General features: G+C 39.4%; 2 protein-coding genes across 2 annotated transcripts; one reads left to right on the top strand and one right to left on the bottom strand.

The window, feature by feature from the left end:
• The first annotated feature begins 2,025 nt into the window (after positions 1-2,025).
• Positions 2,026-17,254, top strand: etfdh (electron transfer flavoprotein dehydrogenase). The gene is given in 14 exon segments (XM_020654891.2): positions 2,026-2,237; positions 5,057-5,215; positions 5,503-5,732; positions 6,856-6,937; positions 8,100-8,218; positions 8,616-8,693; positions 9,430-9,444; positions 9,446-9,577; positions 10,290-10,430; positions 12,343-12,486; positions 13,108-13,276; positions 14,751-14,933; positions 15,315-15,536; positions 16,599-17,254. Coding segments are annotated over 14 exon segments (1,869 nt in total). The 5' UTR covers positions 2,026-2,206; the 3' UTR covers positions 16,763-17,254.
• ppid (peptidylprolyl isomerase D) lies at positions 17,251-26,613 on the bottom strand. Its single transcript, XM_020654894.3, has 10 exons — positions 26,442-26,613; positions 24,245-24,385; positions 22,492-22,598; positions 22,085-22,273; positions 21,695-21,817; positions 21,160-21,266; positions 20,222-20,363; positions 19,828-19,914; positions 19,476-19,518; positions 17,251-17,713 (listed from the first exon to the last, which is right to left on the bottom strand). The coding sequence occupies exons 1-10, from the start codon at positions 26,524-26,526 to the stop codon at positions 17,625-17,627; spliced, it is 1,113 nt and encodes a 370-aa protein (XP_020510550.1). The 5' UTR covers positions 26,527-26,613; the 3' UTR covers positions 17,251-17,624.
• Between the last annotated feature and the right edge of the window lie 702 nt (positions 26,614-27,315).

Here is a 27,315-nt window from a genome sequence, read left to right as displayed (position 1 = left end):
GGAGTGCCCTTGATTTTGAATTACTGTTCATTTAGATTTTTTTCAGGGGGGCTTTGGACGGTGGATAGAGTCGGAAATCAGGGAGCGGGGGGGAGGGAGGTCATATTCGAACCTGGGCTGCCCACTTTGACAACTGTAGCCTCTGTACATGTGGCGCGTAAACAAACCACTAGTATTGCCCCACATTTTTGTTATTTTTAATTGCATTTTGGATAATTACACACATTAACACAAACAGATCCCACCCCCCTACACAATCCCCAACCCCTTGCTGTCACTCACATATAGAGACTCTTTCACTACCTTGCTATATTCTGTTGACGGCTAAGATGAAAGAATAGTTGTTGAGGCACTTAAATAAATAAAATAAACATAAATACACACAATTAAGTATTAATAATAATATTCTGATGTATAGATAAGATGGAATAAATTAAAAAAATAGAAAAAAGAAAGCCAGAAGCAGCACAACCAGGTCAGTAGATAGAATGTGTCAAGGGTCAAGGCAAAGCAAGTTCATTATTTATTCTTGTACATGTGTGGAGGGTTTGCCAAAAGTATTGCCCCACATTTTGATTTAATTTTAATAAAAAAATTAAAATGATCTTGTGGCAACTGTAGGTACTAGTTAGATTATAACTTCTGCAGATAAGATTCTTATTCTTATCTAGTTAGTGCACACTAACTAGATTATAACACAATAACACAGAACTGTTTTGGATTCAATAGATAGATACATAGATAGATAGATAGATAGATAGATAGATAGATAGATAGATACATAGATAGATAGATAGATAGATAGATACATAGATACATAGATACATAGATACATAGATAGATAGATATATAGATAGATAGATACATAGATACATAGATACATAGATAGATAGATACATAGATACATAGATAGATAGATAGATAGATAGATACATAGATACATAGATACATACATAGATAGATAGATAGATAGATAGATACATAGATAGATACATAGATACATAGATAGATAGATAGATAGATAGATAGATAGATAGATACATAGATACATAGATACATAGATACATAGATACATAGATAGATACATAGATAGATACATAGATACATAGATAGATAGATAGATAGATAGATAGATAGATAGATAGATACATAGATACATAGATACATAGATACATAGATAGATAGATAGATACATAGATAGATAGATAGATAGATAGATAGATAGATAGATAGATAGATAGATAGATAGATAGATAGATAGATAGATAGATAGATACATAGATAGATACATAGATACATAGATAGATAGATAGATAGATAGATAGATAGATAGATAGATACATAGATACATAGATAGATAGATAGATAGATAGATAGATAGATAGATAGATAGATACATAGATACATAGATAGATACATAGATAGATAGATAGATAGATAGATAGATAGATAGATAGATAGATAGATACATAGATACATAGATAGATACATAGATAGATAGATAGATAGATAGATAGATAGATAGATAGATACATAGATAGATAGATAGATAGATAGATACATAGATAGATAGATAGATACATAGATAGATAGATAGATAGATAGATAGATAGATAGATAGATAGATACATAGATAGATAGATAGATAGATACATAGATAGATAGATAGATACATAGATAGATACATAGATACATAGATACATAGATATATATATATATAGATAGAGATAGATACTTTATTGATCCCGAGGGAAATTCAAAGCATCCAGTAGCAGGTTACAAAGACATGACATGACATGAAACATTAAATTAAACCACAAAACTGATTCCTAAACTGTCCCCTCTCAGCTTTCCCTCCACCTCCTCACACACACACACACACACACACACACACACACACACACACACACACACACACACACACACACACACACACACACACACACACACACACACACACACACACACACTGAAGTGTAGAGATCTGCATTCAGCGCAGTTACCGCAGCAGCAGGCAGCGACGCAGCGACGCAGCTTTGTGACGCTCGCTGGTGTCAGTGTTATGAGACGTTGTTTTGTAAGGAGCTGCTGCGGCTCAATGTTTGTTTTCTGAGCGGCTGAGTTACACAAGCGAGGACACTACGACTGCACAGATCGGTCTCAAAAGAACAGTCTGCTGTAGTGAGTTTACACCAGCGGACACAGCATGTTGCCAGCCAGCAGATACTCAGGTAAAGGTGAGCTAAAGCCTCGTTAGCTCGAAAGTTGCGAGCATGCTGCGCAAAGAAGACTCATTTTAACGACAGTGTTGTCATTTGTTGCAACATAACCTACATGCTTATTGTAGCCACAGGTGTTTATTATTAATATTATCTAGTATCTTAACTTAAGGTTTTTTTTAATGCGCTAAAAGAGCCTAACTCGCCCGTTTGGTGTTAGCATGAAGCTAACATGTGGGTGAAAGTTGAACCGACATGTAGGTCACATTAACGGTGTCCTTGTCCTGGGTTAAATCTTCAAATTACACTTTTTCAGCTACACACTTGTTTCTTTTATGTCTTGACTTTGTGTTTAATGTTATATTGAGGTGTTAAGCTGTGTTAGACTTTGACTGTCATTGTACTAACAGCTCTGCTTGTTAGCATTGTGGGCTACTTGGTGTGACAGCTGCTTCACCTTTCACCACATCAACCTCCAGAACACCTGTTTTATACTTTTTATACTGTTTTTATACTGTTTTATACTGTTTTTATACTGTTTATACTGTTTACACTTTTATTTAGTCAATGTGCACATTTCTAAAGAGGAATAAGTAACATTAAAGAACACAGGAAGATTACATGAACAGATAATGGAGAGCACCTGAAGTTAGAGTTGTCTATACCAAAAGTATGACGTAGATACCCAGGGGCGTGTCCAGACTTTTTGGACTGGGGAGGCCCAGGTGAGGCTCAGGGGAGGCTCAGGGGAGGCCCAGGTGAGGCTCAGGCCCCTTTCTGAATATCCACAGTTCAGTAGGCAGTACTTTTCAGTAGGAGTTTCAGTATCCTGAACTTTCATGGTCATTCAGTGGTCATTTTTTGGCGTCCACCCCGGGCTGTATCCCAATTGCCAAGTACCTCTTCAGTCTGTCAGTAGTCAGTACCGACTATCCGTGCTGTGTACTGTTTAGTACCTACTATCTGCTGTGTACTGTTTAGTACCGACTAAACAGTATACAGCAGATAGTAGGTACTAAACAGCATACAGCTGATAGTAGGTACTAAACAGTATACAGCAGATAGTAGGTACTAAACAGTACACAGCAGATAGTAGGTACTAAACAGTATACAGCAGATAGTAGGTACTAAACAGTATACAGCTGATAGTAGGTACTAAACAGCATACAGCTGATAGTAGGTACTAAACAGCATACAGCTGATAGTAGGTACTAAACAGTACACAGCAGATAGTAGGTACTAAACAGTACACAGCAGATAGTAGGTACTAAACAGTACACAGCAGATAGTAGGTACTAAACAGCATACAGCTGATAGTAGGTACTAAACAGCATACAGCTGATAGTAGGTACTAAACAGTACACAGCAGATAGTAGGTACTAAACAGTACACAGCAGATAGTAGGTACTAACAGTATACAGCAGATAGTAGGTACTAAACAGTACACAGCAGATAGTAGGTACTAAACAGTACACAGCAGATAGTAGGTACTAAACAGTAAACAGCAGATAGTAGGTACTAAACAGTACACAGCAGATAGTAGGTACTAAACAGCAGATAGTAGGTACTAAACAGCATACAGCAGATAGTAGGTACTAAACAGCATACAGCAGATAGTAGGTACTAAACAGTATACAGCAGATAGTAGGTACTAAACAGCAGATAGTAGGTACTAAACAGTAAACAGCAGATAGTAGGTACTAAACAGCAGATAGTAGGTACTAAACAGTAAACAGCAGATAGTAGGTACTAAACAGTACACAGCAGATAGTAGGTACTAAACAGCAGATAGTAGGTACTAAACAGCATACAGCAGATAGTAGGTACTAAACAGTATACAGCAGATAGTAGGTACTAAACAGTATACAGCAGATAGCAGGTACTAAACAGTATACAGCAGATAGTAGGTACTAAACAGTATACAGCAGATAGTAGGTACTAAACAGTATACAGCAGATAGCAGGTACTAAACAATATACAGCTGATAGTAGGTACTAAACAGCTGATAGTAGGTACTAAACAGTATACAGCTGATAGTAGGTACTAAACAATATACAGCAGATAGTAGGTACTAAACAGTATACAGCTGATAGTAGGTACTAAACAATATACAGCAGATAGTAGGTACTAAACAGCAGATAGTAGGTACTAAACAGCAGATAGTAGGTACTGACAGATTGAAGAGGTACTTGGCAATTTGGATACAGCCACTGACTTCTGCAGGGTGGCCTGAATTTTGTGTACACACATCAATGAAGAGCATTCATTACCAACATATACATCTTCAAAGCTTCATTCTTCAATGCTTAATGAATATGTACGTCCACAGTCACCATTTTAAGTATTTTGACTGCCAACAAACCAATGCACTCTCCCTTTTGCACCTAAGCCTTATTAGTGGATTTCGACATAAGTCCCGCCTCTGGCAAGCCCCCTGTTGATACGATACCTACTACGAAAAAAACCTAAAACACAAGATAAAGAAATGAAATGATAAACAAGATGACAGGTATTTACATCACATTTCAGCTGTTTTCTTATCATTTTCTCGTCTATGCGTTAATCAAAATACCTAGGACTGTGTTGCTGAAAACCTTTTCATTCTGTTTTGCATCCTTTTGGCTGTTTTGTTTGTAGAAGTCGCCTTATTGTCACCAGCTTCGGCTTTCTGTCTTCATTTGTTTGTCATGATTTTATTGCACTTCATTTGAGTTGTGAAATATGTGCACAAGATCAGGCTCTGTTGAGTCATTCATGGAGCACGGCGTCTAGATGATAAAGGCACATGACCACTACTTTGAGCTGGTCTTGACTGGTGACTGTTGTGTCTCTTGCAGCCCACAGGTGTATCAGGGCATTGAAGACGGTTCAAACAGAGTATGCTGCCCCTCAGCTGTACACAACACTACACAGACGGGCATGCTCTTCTGTGGCAACACCACAAATCACAACACACTACACCATCCATTCTCGAGATAAAGATCCAAGATGGGAAGGTAAGATACTCTATTTTAAGATTATTATGGTTGTTGTAATTACCCACACTTCAAAGGCGTTTGCTGGACGTCTTTAGGACATAGGAGATAAGAATTTTAACAAATTAGGAAGCTTTGCCTGTTTAGTTTAACTTTGAAAAACAGTTTGAAAGAAGAAAAAAATCTTTTAGTTTTCCACTAGTAGAAAACAAATCCTGCCTGATCCTTTCAATTGTGGTGCCCGACAAGACTGATGATCCTTAAAAAGGTATCACAAACTGATTGAGAATGCTTTGGTCCTATCTTAGGTGTGGAAATGGAGAGGTTTGCCGATGAGGCAGACGTGGTGATAGTAGGCGGGGGCCCTGCCGGTCTCTCAGCAGCCATTCGCCTGAAGCAGCTAGCCAACGAACATGAGAAGGAGCTGCGAGTGTGCCTTGTGGAGAAGGCCTCTCAGATCGGAGCTCACACCCTGTCAGGTGCCTGTCTGGAGCCGTCTGCCCTCAACGAGCTCTTTCCTGATTGGAAGGAACGAGGAGTGAGTATTCAACATTTAGTCTTTGTTGGTCTGGGGTATCATCAAAGACGCCGTGTACCATTAGGGGTCACGTTAGGAGCTCTATGTTGAGAAATATATAATGTGAGTTATATTAACATGGATACATTTACAACATTGGCATACAGCTATACCTTTTTCATATGCGTATATTTGTGTTAATGTTGTAAAACAGGGGTCCCCAACCAACGGGCCTCAGACCAGTACCGGGCTTTGGGTCGCTCAGACCGGGCCGCGAAAAACCCAGTCAGAAACAAGAGGGTGGATGTAATTGGCGTATACGTACTTCATTGTGTTTTGTTGTGTATTTCCCTTTAAATGGCTAACCTATTATTACGTATCACAAGGTAAATTATTTTAATTAAAAGCTCAAATTAACATGAATGTTTTCCACCTTATGACATCACACATTGACCTTTGTTAGCGTTCCTTTGAGATGTTTTCATTTAGTTTTTGATCCGAAAACAAGTTTGTTTTTCCATAGTTTAATGTCACAACCTTCGATTTAGCAGAATTTCTTTAATGTATTTCATAATAAAAGCAGATTTATATTCAAACAGGAAGTAAAGGTACTTCAGTCTTAAGACAGTAGAAAATTCCAAAATAAAAGCCTCACAAAAACAGTTCTAAAATGCAAAATAATCTAATTTCAAACATGCGAATAAAAATTAGAATTATCAAAATCAACTATTAAAATACAGATTAATCATGATTTAAAAATGTAAACAATCGACTCTTTGGTAGCAGACTGGATGTCAGAAACACGCTGCGCCTATCAATCAAACGCAAAGCGCCACCCTACGACCTCCTCTGGGAAACAGGCTCAGGGCTCACACTGATGGCGAGTTAAGTTTTGTATTTTAAGTGTTTCCTACAATAGTTTGGCTTACATTATGCTTCTGTGTTTCATATATCTTTACATGACATTATTAGAGGATTTCCATATGGTGTGTATAAATCCCTGCACCCTGTCGGTCCATCAGCGATATGACCGCTGCTGTCTGGTCTGTGTAGTCCAAGAGGTTGGGATCCCCTGTTGTAAACTACAGATCTAAATATTCAAACAGTCAAACTCACAACAACACATATTGTGCTCTCACCACAGGCGCCCATGAACACCCCGGTGACTGAAGATGTGTTCAGCATTTTAACAGAGAAACACAGAATCCCTGTCCCCATTTTACCAGGTAAAAGCTTTTTTTATTCTCCGCACTACCTGTTGATACGGCAGCATCAGGCTCTGCCCTGTTGAGATGGTGTTTCATTTATATTTCTATAGTTTCAGTCAGAGGTCAGAATTACATTTTTAACTATTTCTGTGTTATTTGGTACGGGATGAGAAAAGGATCAAAACAGGTGAAAGTGTGAGAGGGATGCAACATTCTGCATTGGCACAGTCTGACAGTAATCGATGCTGTGTCACACCACCAGAGTTTCAAACAGAGGGAACTTGATTAAATAGATTTTTAGTCAGTACAGACAGAGATTTTTTTTTTCTTCCAAATACCCTGCTTTACTTTACGAGGCCTGTGTCAAAAGACGGCACGTTATGCACTGGCAGCGCCCACATCCTCAGTTTCAGAGCGCCTCCCACCAGCGCTCATTAATTGCTATGTTAACTTCTGTTTTCCCCTGAGTAATGACCGTTAGGTGTGTTTTAAATAACTCCTTGTGCTTAATATTTGCTTTTATTCAAGGAAATATCACCAAGAAATCATGAAAGTAATGTTAAGGTATCATGTCCGGTCATTAGCAGAAGCTCTAGACCTGGAAATTAAACTCAGAATAGACGAGTCTCCTCTGCCGTTGTTGTTGACAATATTTGAAGTCCCGCCCTTTCTTGATTTGGATTGGTCAGTGAGGAAGAAGTGACATTGACGAACGCAGCTCTGTTCCAAAAAGTTGAACTGAGATCGATCTGAGCAAAGAGACGGAAAACAGCTGACACCGAGGGCGTTACAGCGCTGAACTATATCGGTTTTGTATCGAGAAAGATTACTGCCAGCACAAAACCTGCTGTCTGTAGACACGGGGATCATACAGAGTGTGTTCTCTATACGCTTTAAAAGCAGTGAATGATCCTTTAAATGTGTTCACACTGCTCTTTCATTTTTGCAACACACAGTGTCATGCTTTGTATTACAACAGAGAATTCATCCAGGAAGATTTAGATTTTATTAAACAAACACTGACACTTATATATTTAGTTGGTGATTCCTTCAGTTAATTATCTCAACATAAAAGTGGAAAATTAACAACTTTATATTGAGGTTATTTGCTTTTTACGACTCGATAAAACCCTGAAACGACTTGTTAGTGATTTCGTTTCCCCCCTCATTTTCACTGCAGGTTTGCCTATGGGGAACCATGGTAACTACATTGTGCGGCTGGGGAACTTTGTGCGCTGGCTGGGGGAGCAGGCCGAGGAGCTTGGAGTGGAGATCTACCCTGGTTATGCTGCAGCCGAGGTGAGTCATCCACAGGTTTTTTTCTATTTAAAATCTGCATGCAATAACACATAAAGTCTGACACAGGTTATTTATATTGTTTTTGCATATCGTCGTACCAGCTTCCTTTAGAGATTTCAGTTTTTTTCTCCTGTAATTTGATGGATTATGGCGCCATTAAAAAGGATCAAACTTTGAGAATCCAGTGCAATAAACACACATGTTATGAGCCTGATGATTCATGAAAGGATGATGAGACGTTTCTTTAAAATGTCTTACAAAAAGTGCCTCAACATTTATAAAGATGTGCCGACGTTTGATCCCGAGAAACCTGCTGTTGGCCTTCAGACTGACCTGTTTTTCCAGCAGTGTTTGTGAGTGCTCAATCCTTCTCTGCTCCTCTCGTTCTTTTGTCTAGGTTTTGTTTCATGAAGATGGAAGTGTGAAAGGAATCGCCACCAATGATGTAGGAATCGGCAAGGACGGTTCACCTAAGGTACTGACTGATACTGTAATAATGATTCAGTCGACTCAGATGCTTAAGTTGAAGAAAGTTAATACATAAGATGAATACTCACAAGGAGACATGGATCAACATTACACATTCAAAATTTATGTCTTGCTAAACCAAATCTGCAAGACTCTCCCAACGGCTTTGCCTATATCCCAAAAAATATGATTATTATCAGGGTCATGTCATATTGACCCACCTAAACTAATGTGTGACTTCTAGTACAATTTGGAGCAGACAATAAGTCTACCAAACATCTTTGCAGATATGAGGAAAGACAGTTGACACTCTAAGCTGTCCTTGGTCCTCTAGTCACAGCTGAACTCTGTCAGGTGTGACTGACATTAAGAACAGAGAACAAACCAAATGATGTTTGTACATTTAAATCTGAAACTTACAAATAGAGACCTTTCTGTAGAACTTTAGACACACCAATGGGATTTAAAAAGCCTTTTCTAAAAAGATATATAAAGGGGGAAACAGCCAACAGGATCTCGAGCACTCACCTGACTCTCATTTATACAGAATGTGTTTTTATATTGCTTAAAGAATAAAAACCTCGTGTGGTTTATAATGCCATGTAGAGAATCTAAATCTGCTTTATGTTTCTGTACATCTATTTCTTTCCTCTTCTTTGTCCTCAATAGTATTCATCAGATTCAGTTGCTGTTTCATTCATAAAAAACATAATTTACATGTCCTATTCTTCTCCTCGCTTCAGGATGTTTTCGAGCGGGGGGATGGAGCTCCATGCTAAGGTCACGTTGTTCGGAGAAGGCTGTCACGGTCATTTGGCCAAGCAGCTTTATAAGCAATTCAACCTGCGGGAGAACTGTGAGCCTCAGACCTACGCCATCGGCCTCAAGGAGGTAAATAACATGTACTGCCTACTTGAATCTAATGCTGGGTGGAGAGGCCGCTCGCTCTGTTTGAGGCCTTTGATATGATTATCCTGGTTTGACTGTTTGTGAGTAAAAGTCCTTCCTGTGAGGAGGAAAGTGGTTACCTTAACGTTGCCTCTGAATCCCTTTTGGACAGAATCCATGTGTGTAAGATTGAGTCTCTGTAGGAAACATTTATTTAGCTCTTTTTCATGTTTTATTTGATATTCAGATAAACCTGGCTGAGGGGCTAAAAGCTGCTGATAACATCTGCTGAAGATTTTTGTGAAGGGTTACCATAGTAACCTTGTCAATTGACCCTGTTTGCTCTGGTTTCCACACAAGCTTTAGAGACTTGAGTCTGCAGCGGTTGTTTATATAAATGTAAAATAAAACAAGATGTATTTTAAATATATCTTGTCAATGTGTCAGTTTTATTCCTAAAATAGAAAACACCTATTCAGATTGTTTTTTTTACTTTTTCTCATGGTTTTATACCATGAGAATTTTCAGACAACATTTTTTTTTCTGCTTTAATCCCTGTATTTATCAAATGAATGTTCCTTAAACGTTGGTAAATGTTGAGATAGTATGCTCCCCTTTTCATATTTAATAAAATGTTAAACCATTGTTGTTTGAAAAGGAGTGAAAGATTTAAAGGACTCCTTGTTGAAAACTGTGTTTCTTCTTTTTTTTAAAGGTTTGGACGATCGATGAGAAGAAGTGGCGACCGGGCAGAGTGGAGCATTCTGTGGGCTGGCCGCTGAACAGAAACACATACGGAGGCTCCTTCCTGTATCACCTGAACGAAGGAGAGCCGCTCGTGGCCTTGGGCTTTGTGGTGAGCAGCTCTTCATACATTGTGACGATCACATAAACAGATGTGACAGCTGGATATCAAGCAGCCAGTAAATAAAGCGCCTTGGGGATTCAGCTTCAGAATAGATTGCAAAGCCTCGGGCTGTCATGCATTGATATGGTTTTTTATTATTCATCATTCAGAGGAAATAAACAAACAAAAGGCTTGAATTGATTCAAGTGAAATCTATATTGTGCATAATCTGCAGATGATCATATTTATATTATCTTTGCATGAAATGTGCGAGGCTGGGCTCGGTTATTTGTTCATCAGTCGAGTCACAATACTAATCAGGACAAAAAAAAAGTAAAAGTATGATAGACGTTTTGGAAAAGTGGCTTAACTCTAGACAACAGAGGGGTGCCTGATAGACTAGTTCTTCAGCTGTGTAGAAAAGGCCAAAAAAGGTAACTTTATAAATACCAGAAGTGTAGACGGTCGCTGACCTGACGACAGCACAAAGCCACCCTGCCCATGTTCCCTAAGACAGCTGACAACAGGCGGAATGGTTTTTCTGTTGTTCCTCAATTGAGGTCAATTTAAACCCTGAATGACATTAAGCCGTTGGACACAACCAGCTTTGTGTTTGTTTTCTTGTTTTCTGATACGAGAAAGTGAACCTCAGAGGTTTTGGCAAATTCAGTCTAGGCTGAGTTTTTTTTATTTTTTTTTACTTCTGGTTTGAAGACCTCTGCACTCAGCTGTGTTTTGGTATTTTAAAAGTAGACGATATCCTTTATTACTCCCACACTCGTGTTAAGACATGCTACACACACACACACACACACACACACACACACACACACAGGCTGTGGTTCAGTCGGTCGATCCCCAGCTCCTCTAACCTCACGTTGCTCCGTCTTCGTCTGTGGCTTACGAATGTGTATGAATGGATTAGTTACTTCTGATGGTCTCTTTACCCAGCAGCCTCTACCATCAGGGTGTGAATGTGGAGGTGTGACCTGCGGCGTAAAAACACTTTGAGTAGTCAGAAGACTAGAAAAATGCGAAACAAGCTCAAGTCCATTTACCATTTACAACAGGACTCTGTGGACATGTACTGATGGAGAAATGTCAGAGTGAGGGGCTGCACATGAGGGTTCGATACCTTGCTTAGGAAGTGAACTGGCACCTCTCCACCAATTTCCAGACTTGGTTTATCAACACAGAGTGACAGAAATCATCACAGACAGAATCAGTGTCCGGAGCAAATAGGATGCTCTGCACCACATCTTGAATGTAGACTGCTGAGAGGGCATTAAGACAAATCTACATTTCTTTTTGCTCACACGTTGAAAAGCCACATCACGTTTCTGACAGCGATGAGCCATATGATATTACTGCCAGCTGTTTCATTATGCATACAGCCGGTGTGATTTTATTTTCATCCATTAGAGGTGTCCATTTAGAGATATTAAGCATCATAAATCACCTCCCAGTGGAAGACCTTTTTTTTAATATCAGGTCAAAAGAATTTGGCCAGACATCAGGCTGAGAGTCTCTCCGTGGTTCCCAGGTTTCACCCTCACCTTTTAAGATTTCCAAACTTCATCACCATGCAGTCCGAGTGCTCGGCAGTACTTACTGACTTGACTTTTTGTTTTACCCTCTGACATCACTGTGCTCTTTTGTAGCTTCATGAAGACAGCTTAATGTGATTGTTAAATTTAATCTTCTGTAGATGACCTCCAGAACAATTTAAGACTCATCGAGGACGTTAAAGACTTCATTTGTAGTGTCCAGATAATTAAGTTTTCATGCCCTTCAGATGATTGGAAAAATGCAACGGGAACACAAGAAAGATGGAGATAATTTTACCTTCAAGGAGATATGAAAAATAAACTCCACAGTCTTCCAGTTTGCATTAAACTGAATGTGTTTTCTCCTCTTCCAGGTGGGTCTGGACTACAGCAACCCCTACCTGAGCCCCTTCAGGGAGTTCCAGCGCTGGAAACACCACCCCTTCGTCGCTCCCACCCTCGAAGGAGGAAGCAGGATAGCGTATGGAGCCCGAGCGCTGAACGAGGGAGGACTACAGGTACGTCTCTGCTTTACTGATTACTTGTTTGGCTTAAAACTGGTAAATGTAAAAAAAACTTTCCTGAAGCTGTTTTAGAAGTTTGTACTTTGAGCAGATGCTACATCTCTGTGGAAGTCACAAGACGTACTTACTGTTGAGGTTTATGTAAAACAGCCATCAGCAGAAATTCAAATTTAGAGTCTTAGGGTGATTTCACATTAGTGACCCCGGCCTGGATCCGAGTACGCTCGACCCCAAAGTCCAGTTCATTTGATCTTTGTTAACACAGACGACCAGAATAAAGTTTTCAGGGTGAGTTGTGTGTCGACACATTCTTTTCTCTGAGTTTATCTTGAGGTTAAACTCCATAACGTGCATTTCCAAGTAGCAGCAACATTCCAGATAAGCACGGCCTCTGCCCATTCACACCGTAAAGGTCATTTGAGGTAGTCGGGTTAATCATCTGGTTTCCTCTCAGAGCATTCCCCATGTCCCAAATGGAGAATACCCAAAACAAGAAGGGGAAAATGTAGATATTTCCTCAGCCTGCATCAAATTGAACAGCAGCCATATTTCTTTTTTATTCAGTTACAAGTTTAAGGTCCAAGTTTAAAAAAAAACTGTCTTTTTGCTCTGCAGTCTATCCCAAAACTGACATTCCCTGGAGGCCTGCTGATTGGCTGCAGTCCCGGCTTCATGAACGTCCCAAAGATCAAAGGCACCCACACGGCCATGAAGAGCGGCATGCTGGCTGCTGAGGCCATCTTCCCCAAAGTCACAGCAGAGAGCACTGAGTCGGAGACCACGGGTACAAAGTTTAAACACCTCCTGATGACCATGATGGATTCACCTGCTGTAGCTTTTCAGTCCAGTTCCTCCATGATGGGTCATACCGGGATGAGGTGTAAACTCAGTGACAGGGTGTAGAGATATTCATTTGAACACCTCACACTTCTTTTAGAAGTTCCTTAACCAAAAGAAACACTGCAACAAGAATTAATGTCAGGTAGCAACATTTCAGAAAAAGTCAGCAAACACACAAACACACAAACACACACATCACTTATTCAGGTGCTGAGTCGTAAATAAAACACTACATATGATGCAAAAGGACTCACAACACTACGGCTCCCAAAGACATTCCTATTATAACTCCTATATGCATTAAAGAACACAACGCTTCTTCACCAGGCGCAAAAATAAGTTCATCCTCGGGAGCCATGGTGTTGTGAGTCTTTGTGCATCACATCAGGTATCAACTTTAATCAGGTATCGTACATTAGACAATAAAGCTCCTCGGGATGCTTTGAAGGCTTGTAATAAAAGACAGCCTGAGGGGATGATATATATAACAGGTGTCAGTGAAATGTGTCAGTGAGAAGTCTCAAAATCGAGATATTCTTTCAGAACTGACATGCTGCTGCTTCGAGAGAGAGAGAGCAGCCTCAGAGTGAAACTGACCATCACAGCATCATATATATTCTGTATATTCAAGGCAGCAGAATATGCTCTGAATCCTGGGAAAGAAAAATAGACTTTTTTTTCCTGACCGATAAATCAGCCGGCCGATAGTTGCATATCTTGTGTATATCGCTATCAGCTATTTTAGCGCAGATATGTGCCGATATTACTGGATTTATTCACCAGTCAAATAGCATTTTATTGAAATTTATTGAATTACGCAAGCAGCTCTCCTTCATCAGCAGAGGGCGCTACATGGATTACAACAAGCATCATCACTCTACCAGAGTGTCAAGTGGTGACGCACGTTCATGCTCAGTTACTTTCCAGTTTAGTGACCATCTTGTCTTTATTCTAAATCTTTTCCACGAGTGTTTGAAAACTGCATTTGAGGGATCAACACAATAAATGTCTTTATCTATCTACGGATTTCAGAAAGCAAAGAAACATATCAGGCGGATATATCGGTATCTGATTTTCTTTTCTCTCCCAGATAAGGACATCACAGACATCCTTGTTTTCTAGTTGTGTGCAGACAGTTTTGGTTTCCAGAGTTTGACTTTTGGCCACCAGCTTATTTTGATTGAGGTGACGGAAATGTAATTTGTGCCACTTAAAACAGTACTGTTACGGTTTCAACTGATTTTACAAGAGCCCGTGTGTCCCCCTTTAGATAATGGAAGTCCACCAGACCGGACTGTCAAATGTTCTGTAGGGATTATTTCTTCCAGTGGAAACCTTCAATAGTGTTGGAAATGCTGATCAGGGAAAACTGAATCTACTCTCCTTGTTAAAATCTTTCATTTTTTTAATTCTCACAGGTCTTCATGTACCCGAGTACTCTGATAACTTGAAGAACTCGTGGGTGTGGAAAGAGCTGCACGCGGTGAGGAACATCAGGCCGTCCTTCCACAACTACTTCGGCCTGTACGGAGGCATGGTCTACACCGGGGTCTTCTACTGGATCTTCAGAGGGAAAGAGCCGTGGACCCTCAAACACTGTGGTGAGTGCACAAAGAAGAATCATTGTACTGCTTCCTGTTGACATTTGTTTTGACCCTAATGCAGGCAGAGGATTTCTCTGAAGCAAAAGACATAAAAGGACAGTTTTTATCCATCTATAATTTGTGATTTAACATTTCCTTCAACTTCAAGTTTATTGCTCTTGTGGACTTGTGTAAACTAAGTACTTGTTAACAAACTTTAAAAGAAATTAACATTCAGACCATCAGTTTGACCTTTAGCTTCAGTGCTGCACTTCATCACAATGCACTCACAGCTTTCTCTGTAGGTCAGGTTTGAGGTCGGGTTTGGGGTCATGTTTAGGGTCATCCTGTGCCTGCACAGAAAATCCTCATTTCATTGCCGTGCTCTGTCTGTCTCAGGCCTTGACGCCCACCAGCTGAAACCAGCCAAAGACTGTACACCCATTGAATACCCAAAGCCCGACGGCAAGCTCAGCTTCGACCTGCTCTCCTCGGTGGCACTGAGCGGCACCAACCACGAGGGGGACCAGCCCCCACATCTGACCCTGAGAGACGACAGCGTGCCTGTCAACAGGAACCTGGCCATCTACGACGGGCCCGAGCAGCGCTTCTGCCCTGCAGGTAACACCGACCGTGACCCCTGGAGAGAATCACTCACTTTCTTATTATCTGTCAGGCTGCACAAAGGAGTACATCCTGTCAACGCTCCATGAAGACAAAGTTTCATTACATGAAGTCTCACACTGATGAATCAGAGGGCGTTCACTCAGGAGTTTTGTACGTAGGAGGGAGGTGAAGTGGATTTACTGCAACATTCAAGTATTCATCGGGCTGAAATCTAACCTATCTAAAGACAATATGTTTTCTCAACGGACAGAAGATTAATCTGCAGCATCTTTTAAAACTCATTCACGTCTTTTCAAGCAAAAAAAAAAGCTTCCCCTCGCTGGTTTCTGCCACCTCATGAGATGAGAGACTCATTATCTTTCGGGTTCAGACCATTAGTCAGGCCAAAGAAGTGATTAGTATCTGTTTACATATCTCAGGACTTTATGTAAATATACAAAGCAGTTAATTAAAGGTATCAGCAGATTAATTAGAAAATAAGTAGCCCTTCCAAAATCGAATTATAATGCCTGTAATTAAAGAGGTGTAGTGTGTGCTAGTTTTTCAAATTCACATTGTGGTACTGATGCCAGGTAGACCTCTAACCCAGACCACATTCATTATATTCCTAATTAATTATTTTGTGTAATTAACAAAACCCTGATCAGTTTCTCAGAGCTGTGGAAATGATTACTCTTGATTCTTGGGTCAGTCCGTCTGAAATCACGGAAATGAAACAGCTGCTGATTGTAAAATTCTTCAAAAGATGTGAATTCACAGACTGGGACACCGATATTACACCGTTGTGGAATCAATGTAAATGTACAAATGTGTGATGATCGCTGAGCAAAGTTGGGGGGGGGGGAAGCAGTCTGAAAAGGGCTAGTGAGTATCAGAGTGTTTACCTTCTGCAACGTTTAACAAAAAGCTAAATTGTAAAAGCAGCTGGAAAGTAATAACTGATGTTGTTCCACATCATGTAAGAAGTGTTTTGACTTTTCTTTACTGGTTAATACTGAAATGTTTAAAAATGTCATCTTTCTAACTTGATTACCGTTTCTCCATCGACCCGCCCAGGTGTGTACGAGTACGTTCCCTTGGAAACCGGAGACGGGATGAGGTTGCAGATAAACGCTCAGAACTGTGTCCACTGTAAGACCTGCGACATCAAGGACCCGAGCCAGAACATCAACTGGGTTGTGCCTGAAGGCGGCGGAGGGCCCGCCTACAATGGAATGTGAACGCCATGTTTTTTTTTACTTTTGTCTTGAGAAATATAACGTATTGTATCTCGCATTCAGGGCAGAGTGCGGCAGACGTGCCTGAATATGAATCAGAATAACTAGAGAGCTGGTTTTGAGCGTTTCATGAAAAATATAGCTGCGTTTTCAGATGTAGAATAATTTATACAGAGGAACAGGAAATTAAATTAAGTGGGAAGGAGTTTTGAGACTGTAAAATACAGGACCATAAAAAAGGACTTTAAAAATTGTTTTCAGTAGTTTTTTTTTCTTAAAATCCACACTGAGCTTTCAATCGGCTCAGACGCACCAAAAGGAAATCGATTTGTTGTTTTTAGAAGCATTATACCGACGAGCAATGGAGCATATATTCCCCTCAAGAACTGTAACAGAACACTTATTGTTATGCAGGTTTATTGCAGGTACAGAGACAGTATTGTACATATCATTAGATAATAACCACAGTAATTAATAAAGAACACTTTGACTGTTGTTGTTTCTGCTTTATTGACCTCTGTAAAAAACATAAATAAGAACAGATGTTTCTGAGGGCACTGTATCAAAATCCCTTCGATGAAATGATAAGACAAACAACTTCAAACCAACCCGTGTCGAGTGTTAACCCGCTTTGACGCCGGCCGTGCATCCCGCTATCGCTCAAACTATCGTTAACAGTGAATAATACTTGTCAGGATTTAGACAGGTCCAAGCTTACAACACTCATTCCCTTGTAATACAGACGGTGGGAAACGCCCCCCTGCTTTCAGACTTCTTTGTCAGAGAAAGGGCAGCTTCCCCACGTCGAGGTGACTTCAAATATTTAGAACCGTTACAGACGAGAATGCATCGCGAGGTGAAGTGTTCACGCAAACATTTTGGCATAGATTTTCTTTTCCTTCTCTTTCTCCTCCTGGACCTTCAGCTGCACCCGCTTCATCTCGTTGCTGATTGCTGTCAAGAGAGAAAAGACTTGGTGACTCAAACCCAATTAAGTCTTTTGTACTGCATATCGTCTCCCACAGTGCTGAGATGATTTCAAACTGTTTTTCATGCCCGAGCGTCCATTTTAACACTTTTTTTAAAAATCTCTTTTCAAAAAGAAAGATGTTAACTTTCACTTTTAAAAAAAAGACGCATCAGGGCTGTGACGCCACTGACAGCTCCACTCTTATCTCAGAGCCTGGAGCCAATTAACTGTTTCTTAAAATATCAAAAGAGAAGGGAGACACTGTCAGACAGCAGAGAGCAGCGGAGTTTCAGTGATCCCAATCACAACCACAACACTGGAAAAAAAAAACCTCTTATTTAGGAGATGTTTTCTAAATTGTTCCTCTAAAACTTGTTACAGGGAGTGATACAAAAAACACAAGAACCAACCAATCATTTTAGTTAAATATGCACAGAGTGGGCTTAGAAACAGCAGATAAATATCATGTGTAAAACTGTTTCACACAGATAAGTACACTACCCATCGCTCTCACTGCTGTGTTGATAACTTCACTCATAAGAAGTAATCACTGATATTTTAAGGACGTTTATCCTCTCCACTGTAACTTTGCTAACTGTTGCTGAGTGCTCATGATGGATTAACGTCGGGTCTTTGTAACGTAACATAATAAAGAGTAAGGTCTTTTACCTGCTCTGCTGTAAATGACGCTACACAAATAAAGGCACTAAGCAGCATGTGGCTGTAACAAATGATCTCATGAGCCACACTTAATAATAGATGAAGTGTCTGCCCTTCACAGAAATTGGGTCCAAGACCATAACATCCTCTCTTGAATCAAATTTAATTAGATTACAGCTTGTTGTCTGTAAGGGGGTTTGACCAGTAGCTAGTGGTTACGAAATCATCGCATTTTAAAACGATACCACCTGTTAAACTAATAATCAATAGTACTGAAACGAACCAAAGCTAATCCCCCAAAGGCTGCTGGAGGAGCAGAGCAGAATGGCACAAATACATTACATATGTGTTCACTTTAGACAGTGTGCAGGAATGTTTTGTAAGAAAAAATAATTTACAAAGTGTTAGGTACCTCGGACTTTTGTTTTTGTTGCCATGGTATCAGAAAAGGTATCAATGTTGTTAAGATTTTCACTAGAATCTTATTGAGGTTCAAAGATCTGGCATCAACACGACCTGAGTCCATGTGGTCCGTGTGCTGATTTCATTTTGAGCAGATTTGAAGTCTGATTCAAAGGTAACTGGACTGGTTAAAGATCTTGAAGATGTTTTCACCTCTCCTTCTGAAAGCCTTTGGGAGGAGAGGTGAAAACATCTTCTAGACTTCAAACCAGTTTAAAGTGCCTTTGAATCAGGCTTCTAATTTACCATGACCTGGATCACTGAGAGCCTACACAGACCGGTCAGCACCAAACACTTGATTTATCTGACTGGACAAACTGTGGATTCACTGTGTGTCCTGTAACAAACTCGTAGAAGCCAAGGTGAAGGGTCCTCTAACGTATCCATGAATTATTGTTCTGCTGTTGACTTTTCATGAGTTACTTATCTGATTGTTTTTAATTCAGTTCAATAAGGAGGAAAAACAAACTGTCTTTCCTGCACTGTGGTTTCTGTATGAGCGGGCATGCCAAGTCAAAAATAATGTGACTGAATATGCATGAAACCTTATTAGGAAATAAAATATATTGCTTCATATTTGGGCACAGATAAGGGCTGAACAAACAGAAACTGTTGATAACATACCTTTGTCTTCTGGAGCTATTCCCTGAGCGTTTTTCAGATCAGTCTGGAAAAAAAAAAAAAAAAAGGGTAAATAGTAAAGTCTAACTGAAGTGAGACTGCTGCTTTGCTTTGAATATTTCTAAAGGCCTTTAAAGTTTGTTTGTCCCACATTAGAATGATTTAGAAGAACAGATAGAAACGAACATAATAGATCTGTGCTGCTGAAGCGGGATGGAAACAATATAATCCATAAATAATGACAGATTGAATCGTGTTATGAGGTATATCATACAAAAGGTCTGTAGCCTTTAATGTGTCTCATTGAGCTCTATAAAGACAGAGGTGTGTGTGTGTGTGTGTGTGTGGATGTTACCATGGCTTTGCTGTATTCCTTTAACCCCTGCCAAGCCTGAGCTCTACGGAAAAGTGCCTTAGTGTTCGCCTGGTCCAGCTCTAAAGCCTGAAAACACACAAAAGGAAAACAAAGGAAGCTGTCACCTTTCAACGTTTTATGTATGTAACCCCCCCCAAGGGCCAAATGTACCCCCCCCCCACCCCCAATGGGTTAGGTAAGAATTTATTAAAGACCTTCTACATTTAATTCATCTGCCTCAGTATCAACCTTTTTCTTCAACCAGAAAGAAAGCATATCTGCTTTACAGAGCAGGATGAATGTTTCTGAACGTCAGCATAAGAACATTCGCGAACAAGACATTAACCTTGATGTTTTTATGGACAACAACTAACAGAGTATAGTAAAAATGTACCTCGTTGCAGCTGTCCAGAGCATCCTGCCAAAGCTGCATCTTGAGCTTACATGCTGCCGTGTTGAGGAAGCAGCTGAGCGCGGTGGGCTCCAACTTCTGGTGAGCCTCCTCGTCCAGCTGCTCTCCACTCACCTCCAAGTACCTGCACAAGAAAGAGGCTCATTGTCACGGAGAGAGCTGCACACTGATGTGAAAAAACTGTCTTTATTTGTCAGCGGATCTGAACTGAATAACAAGTGGAGCCGCAGTGGGAGCTCGCTGATGATTTTTGTAAGGCTCAAGGCTATAGCTGGAGGTTCTGGTATGAATTGACAGATGTTTGTTTTGGTCTTTTCAGAATCTTGAGCAGGAACTATAAACTGCAACAGTTATAGAAAACTATTCAACTGTAAAAGCCCAGAGAGATACCGCTGTTATAAAGTACAGTCTGCATAACACGGCCCTTTCTATATTATAATCCTGCATGTTATATGTATTGAATGCATGTTGATAGGGCCGACCGATATGGGATTTCCGGGGCCCATATTGATATTGGGGAAGAAAAATAATCTGATACAGATATATGGGCCAATATCTTTATTATATTCAAACACTTGTGGACAAGATATATTATGAAGTCAAGATGATTACTCGAGTGGAAGGTAACTGAGCATGTACTTGCGTCACCTCTTGGAGAGTTAAAATGCTTGTTTTTAATCCATTTAGCGCCCTCTGCTGGTGAAGGAGAACTGCTAGTGTAATACAATGAAACTCAATTGAAATGTTATTTGACTGGTGAATAAAACGAGTAATATTAGAGAATATCTGCGATAAAATTAGCCAATGCCGATTAATCGGTCGGGCTCTAGTAAGTGGACTATACGAGATCATTTAGATCATTTGTGAAGGCAGCTGTGTCCAAATGAAAACCACACACACACACCGAGTCTGTTTTTTACCTGAGGGCTTTACTGTATTTCTTGATGGCTCCGCTCCAGTCTTGATTCTTAAAGAGACTGTTTCCGATATTCTTCACATCCTCAGCGACAGACAGAACTTTGTCAACCTGAAAGCACATTCAGATGAAAATTATTATTCCATCTTTTCTTGGTAGTTTTTTTTTTGTCTTTGTTGATATTTAGTGAAGTATTAGCTAGAAGTCTGGCTGACATCTGTGCACACAGAGAAACGGCTAAAACAAAGTTCACTTGGCAAGAAATTAAATCATCCAGAGAGTTTGTAAACAACATTTGGTGAGACTTTTCAAACCACTTCATTGAGAGGAAAAATCAGCAGTCTCTAAATACTGACAATAAGCCTTTGACATGATGAGTTGAACAGTTATTCTCTGCTTCCAGCGTTTTCTGAATCTTGGCGTTGAGTTGATAAAGATGTTCACGTCTAATTTGGGCTCCCAGTATGAACCAGCACAGAGCGGTGTCTAACAGAGAAGTCTGATGTCATTGAAAAATCAAAAAGCTCACAAAAACTTACATCTCTAAAGTCCACATCTGAGTCCTCGGGGAACTCTGGTAGGGCGTCACCTGATCCGTCGTTTGGTGCGACGCCCCAGCCGTCCCCGTCCTTATGCTCCCCACAGTCTCCAATGACACACGGCTGCAAAGAGAGACATTACAGAGACATTTTAGACACTAAGAAACCGTATTCAGAAACAAAATCATGTGAATCACAACTTTTTTTCCTCGTCATTGCTTTCTAAAGACATTTGAGAAAACCGTCTCTGATTATGGAGATAAATACATTTCTATATCACCTTCACCACATCAACTTCAGGTCGTCAATGAAATAAAGAAAATGTAAAATACAAACAACAGCAAAACACCTGAAGGCATCAAACTCTACATGTTTAAAAGAGAGAGTTACCTTTACAGGAGCGTCTTCATTGGTGTCAATGGACTCCAGCATTTTGATGACACCCATCCCTTTTACCAGCTGGCCAAAAACAACGTGCTTGCCGTCCAAGTGTGGCGTGGGGACGGTAGTGAGAAAGAACTGGGAGCCGTTGGTGTTCGGCCCGGCGTTGGCCATGCTGAGCAGACCCACTTTGTCATGCTGGATGGAGAAAGTACAATTTGATAAACGATGGTTTCTACTGGGACATCCATGAGGAATATTTCCGTTGTTTAAGATATGAAAAACAGTCTGACTTTTACGACAAACGCCCTGAGGCCTCATTTAATTCAGTTCAAAAAGCAAACTGTGACGGGTAACAGAAACCCCTCAGAATATTCCAGCCCTGGACCTTGATAGTCAAATGTTTGGAAGTTTACCTTGTAGTGGAAGTTTTCATCCTCAAACTTCTCCCCGTAGATGCTCTCTCCACCAGTGCCGTTCTGGTTAGAGAAGTCGCCTCCTTGGATCATGAACTGCTTGATGACTGACAAAAACAAATGAACACAGATTAAGTTTCAGATTAGCCAGCCTGAGTATAAAGAGAGCTCCAATCTGCCTCATTAAGACATCCATAGTTTATTTGTGTATTTTTTCGGATCCCCACTAGCTGTACCCGAGAGCTCAGCTGAAAGTCCAGTAAGTGACTTGTGTTGTATAGACAGAACAGTGTCATGAGTATTTCTTATGAAGTGTCATACAGTTTAAGAGTTTACAAGTCCTAACGCCTCATACTGTCATCTTAGTTCATTTTCTGCTCTTTCTTTTAAATCCTTTAAGTAAAATCTGTGACCTTTAACAAGAGTCCATCATCTGAACCACATCCGACACAATGCTCTGTGCATGTAGTTTTATTTGTCTTTATAGATAGATTGTATATATAGAGAGATTATAAGGAACACAGGAAGTTAATTTAATACATATTAATTATTGAGCTGTGGAAAAGGGGTAGGATTAAATAAGTTTTCTACTTCTTCCTACTCCTTTTCAGGCATATCAATTGAATATATGTAATTTGCTTTTTCTTTTTTTGTGAAATAATTTATTTTTCGTTTATTGTATTTTCGTGCTTTTCATTTTGTTTTGTATTTTTGATATGTTTCATTTGATATGTCTGAAATAAATTTAATCAATCAAATTGATCTGAGCGATTAAATGGCGTTGTTAATGTAGTGACTATCTAGTGTCCCATTTTCTAAACCATACTTTTAGTCACCTGCATAGGTGTAAGGAATCGTCTTTAGCGTGTATCCAAAAAATAAACAAATGTCTAATATGAAATCATGTTGGGTGACGTTCACGTTTACTGTAAAAGATGAAGCAGACAAACCGTGATGATGACTCTAAGAGATGATTGTTGCCGAGATTATAACTGATTATAACTGATTATAACTGATTATAACTGTTTGTTTACGGTAAGAACCGAGTGTTCTCAGCACCTAGGCCAACCAACTTCCTGTTCACAAATCAACCCACACTATCGATTATCACCACGTAGTGTCAAATAAGGGAAATCCATAAACAGGTAATCAAACTATTTAAATAAAAGACATATGTGAGCAGCTGTTGTCTTTCCTTTTATTGATCAAGTTGAGCAGTGTGCGTGAGTGATTCTGTCTCTTTTACAGGTTATACTGTTTTTCCTATTTACTTATGTGGTATGCACATAGCGACTTTCATGTTTGTTCATTAATTTATTCATTTTTTATTTATGTTTGTCTTGTCAATTTTCATTATTATTATTTATTTGTTTTTATTTGGTTATTGTATTTTATTTATTTTTTCTGTGAGTTTTCCAATCTTGCACTTTTATTCATGTCTTTAAACTACGAGGTCTATTTGTTGGGAGGGTTGTTTACAGGGCGAAGGGATACTGGGTTTTTGAATGTTTCTGAGGAAGAAAGAAAAATGTCGACTGCATCCCAATTGCACTGTATGTTTTGAACTTGCTTCAATAAAAATATGTTGAAAAAAAGACATGACTATAAACACACTACATTGGCTCCTTTACTTTAAAAGTAGTTCAGCTTCGATATTCCTCACAGCCATGGTCGCTCTTTCATCCATGCTACTTCTTCATGCGTGTGTGAGAATCATCTGCAAACATTATATGCTACTGTTAAGGATATTTACTTCTGTGGAATGGGCATCCTTTGAAGTGCAACGGTTTTCCGGTCGATTTGCCGATTCCTTTCTCTCCTGTGCAGAGAGCCCGGAAGTTTTCAGCAGTCTTAGGAGTGATATCAGCGAAAAGCTCCAGAACAAGCCGGCCGGCTGTCGACACAAAAGAGAGAAAGTCAGAAACAACAATGACACACAAGTTAACAGCCTCTTACTGTCACAATAACTGGAGGCTGCTGATTGTTTGCTGCATGAGTCGATCACCTGTTCTGATATAAAACTGTAGCGATCTGTGGAAAAGGGTGGAAAAATCCAAATTCCAGGATTATGATATTCAGTTTACTGTCACAGAATTAAGACAAGAGTCAGACCAATCAATCAGCTAGGCGAAAATGTTGGTCAATATCAGCACATCGCGTGACTATTGGTATACGTTAATTTTATCTCTGATTTGTGCAGATATAAGTAGGTGTATTCAATTTAAGTTTTTAAAGATGTCTTGATAATAAATCTTTTTTAGAGAACCGCATTTGATGGATCAAAGCAATAAATGTGTTTGTATATCTATATCTTTCCACGGCTTAAGATCAAAGACAGATCTAAGAAAGATATCGGCGATATATCCGTATCGGAATTGTTATTATTGTGCTCGCTTACAAAACAGCGACAGAAACGTCTCCTCCTTTAACTCTCTGATCCAGGTCTACACTCCCCCCCGCCCACTACGCTCTGCCAATGAAAGCCGTCTGATCCAACCTTCACAACAGGGTCCTAAGTCTCTGACTAGACTCTTCTCCTCTGTCGCCCCCCGGTGGTGGAACGAAGAGTCCCTCTGCACCTTTAAGAAAAAGCTAAAGACCCAGCTCTTTCATGAATACCTACTAACTTAATGATGATGGTCTCCATATTATTGATGATGATGATGGTAATGACGATGGTTTTTGTTTGATAACGACGACTTATAAGATGGTTTCTATACTGATTAGAGCTCTCAAGAACTGCCCTCAATGTTGTGCTTTGCCTCTGGTCACTTCCTGTCAGCACCTGTGTGTCCAATCAGACTCAAAGCTGATCGTTTGCTCTTAATGACATTGTTCCCTTTTTTCTAGATCCTTGCTTGTGTTAGGATAGGAAAGGATAGGATAGGATAATACTTTATTGATCCCCAGAGGGGAAATTCGGGCGTTGCAGCAGCACAGACAAGAAAGCTCAAATACACATTAAACAGAATAGATAAGATAAATAAAAATAAAAACAGGGGGTATATACAGTACAAAAATGAATGTTGAAGTTAACTGGGGGTAATTGAGAATTGAAACAGTATTTGAAGAGAATGATAAGATAAAGTGACAAGTGATCAAAGTGACTTGGTATGATAAATAAATAGCAGCAAGTAATGTAAACAGCAGAGAAGAGAGGCAGTGTTGTACCACAGTAATGCAGAGTGTTATATAATATAATGTAATAATATAATATAATATAGTGCAATATGAACAATATAGTGTAATATAATGAAATGTTATATAATATAGACTAGTATAATAATAAATATATAGAATGTACAGTATATATTGACCTAAATGAAATACAGAGACCCGGATGTAGAGTAAATGTGTCTGTGTTGTTCTTACTCTCTGATGTACATCCCTTTGAATAAAAGAGTCTGCTGAGTGAACTGTAGAATTATCAGTATCGGTCAAGTCCTAATTAAGACACCATGAAATAATCAGTTAAGAAGCTGCAACTCTTATTTATTACTATTACAACTAAATTAATAATAAATTATTATTAATATTAAAACTAACTGATATATAATATAATATATATGCAGATATTTACCAAAAAAACGATATGTGTGTGGGAATAAACGGGACTATGGTATCAGAAACTTTCAACATAGACACATTTATTCTACATCCGGGTCTCTGTATTTCATATAGTAGGTAATTCTAATTGTTGTAACAAAGATTAAATTATAATTGAATGATTTAATGTAACAGCAGCTTTACACTTGTGGATATGTTAAGACATGCTGTGGATTAAAACTCAAACGATAACAGCAAAGGTTTGAAAGCAACGCGACGTTTGCTGACAGGTTTCAGTCCAACACATGAACACGTGGTTCACTCTCTGAAGACGAGCTAAGCTAACCGGACAAACGACTCAAACCGGCCTTTAAAAAAAACCCAAATAATCTAAGTGTTCTGACCTCTTTCTCCTCCAATGTCTACGTCGAAGAAGACGCGCGGGTTTTCCGGGTTTGAAGGCTTGTCAGACGGTGTTGGGTGAGACATTTTGAGCGTAAGGCGGTTTAAGACACTTGTCTCTGCTAAGCTAGCTGAAAACCGGCCGGTTTACGCGAAGGAGGATGATGAACTCGTTGACTTCCGGTTATATATTTCAAAATAAAATATTTTTTCTCTGAGAACCGTTTTCCTTGTTCTTCTTCTACGTTGGGTTTTTAAAGGCGGTTTGCATTCAAATAGATGCATTAGCGCCTGTCTCTGGCTTTATAGTAATACTACGGTTTCTTAACTACTTCAACAATAACTATGGAAGCCCATTTCCAAATAATTAATGGAAAAGTAACCAAATAATTAATGAAAAAAATTAATTGCATTCAAATGAATGAATGTGCTATTAAATGCACCAAGAATTATATCAAAAGTACATTTAGCTTTCAAGTAATTTACAAAATGTATTATTATTTTTTACATGTCTTTCAGTTATCTATGGAAGCCCATTTCCGCCAGTAAAAAAAAATAAAAATGAAAATAAGAAAGTCATAATAATGAAATAAAAAGAAATTGAAATTATGAGACTTTATTATTTTAATTTTTATTTTTTTTAACTTTTTTTTTATGTTATCCATAGTTAGGTGTGTAGCTGACATGATTGACAGGTGGGCGTGATGTAACGGTTCATCAAGAGGTTTAAAATCCACCTCAGCTCCAGCTCTCAGCCTGTCGTTAGGTTGACTGAAAGTTAGACTGAGACAGGATTTCCAGGATGGTGGCTGCTGCTGATGAGCCTCCAGAGCCCCCTGCAGGAACAGATGACTCAACTTCATCTATTAAGATTTA

This window comes from Labrus bergylta, chromosome 9, assembly GCF_963930695.1.
Source record: "Labrus bergylta chromosome 9, fLabBer1.1, whole genome shotgun sequence".
NCBI classification, from domain to species: domain Eukaryota; kingdom Metazoa; phylum Chordata; class Actinopteri; order Labriformes; family Labridae; genus Labrus; species Labrus bergylta.
Note: the sequence above shows the minus strand (reverse complement) of the source record. Positions and strands in the feature narration are given on the sequence as shown.

What these genes read in the sequence shown, in the direction of transcription:
- ppid (XM_020654894.3), bottom strand. Translation starts at nt 26,526, where the DNA reads ATGTCTCACCCAACACCGTCTGACAAGCCTTCAAACCCGGAAAACCCG. An exon ending in AGACATTGGAGGAGAAAGAG is followed by an intron (nt 24,386 to 26,441) that starts GTCAGAACACTT and finishes TTGTGTCGACAG; the next exon opens with CCGGCCGGCTTGTTCTGGAG. An exon ending in CTCTGGACAGCTGCAACGAG is followed by an intron (nt 19,915 to 20,221) that starts GTACATTTTTAC and finishes GTGTGTTTTCAG; the next exon opens with GCTTTAGAGCTGGACCAGGC.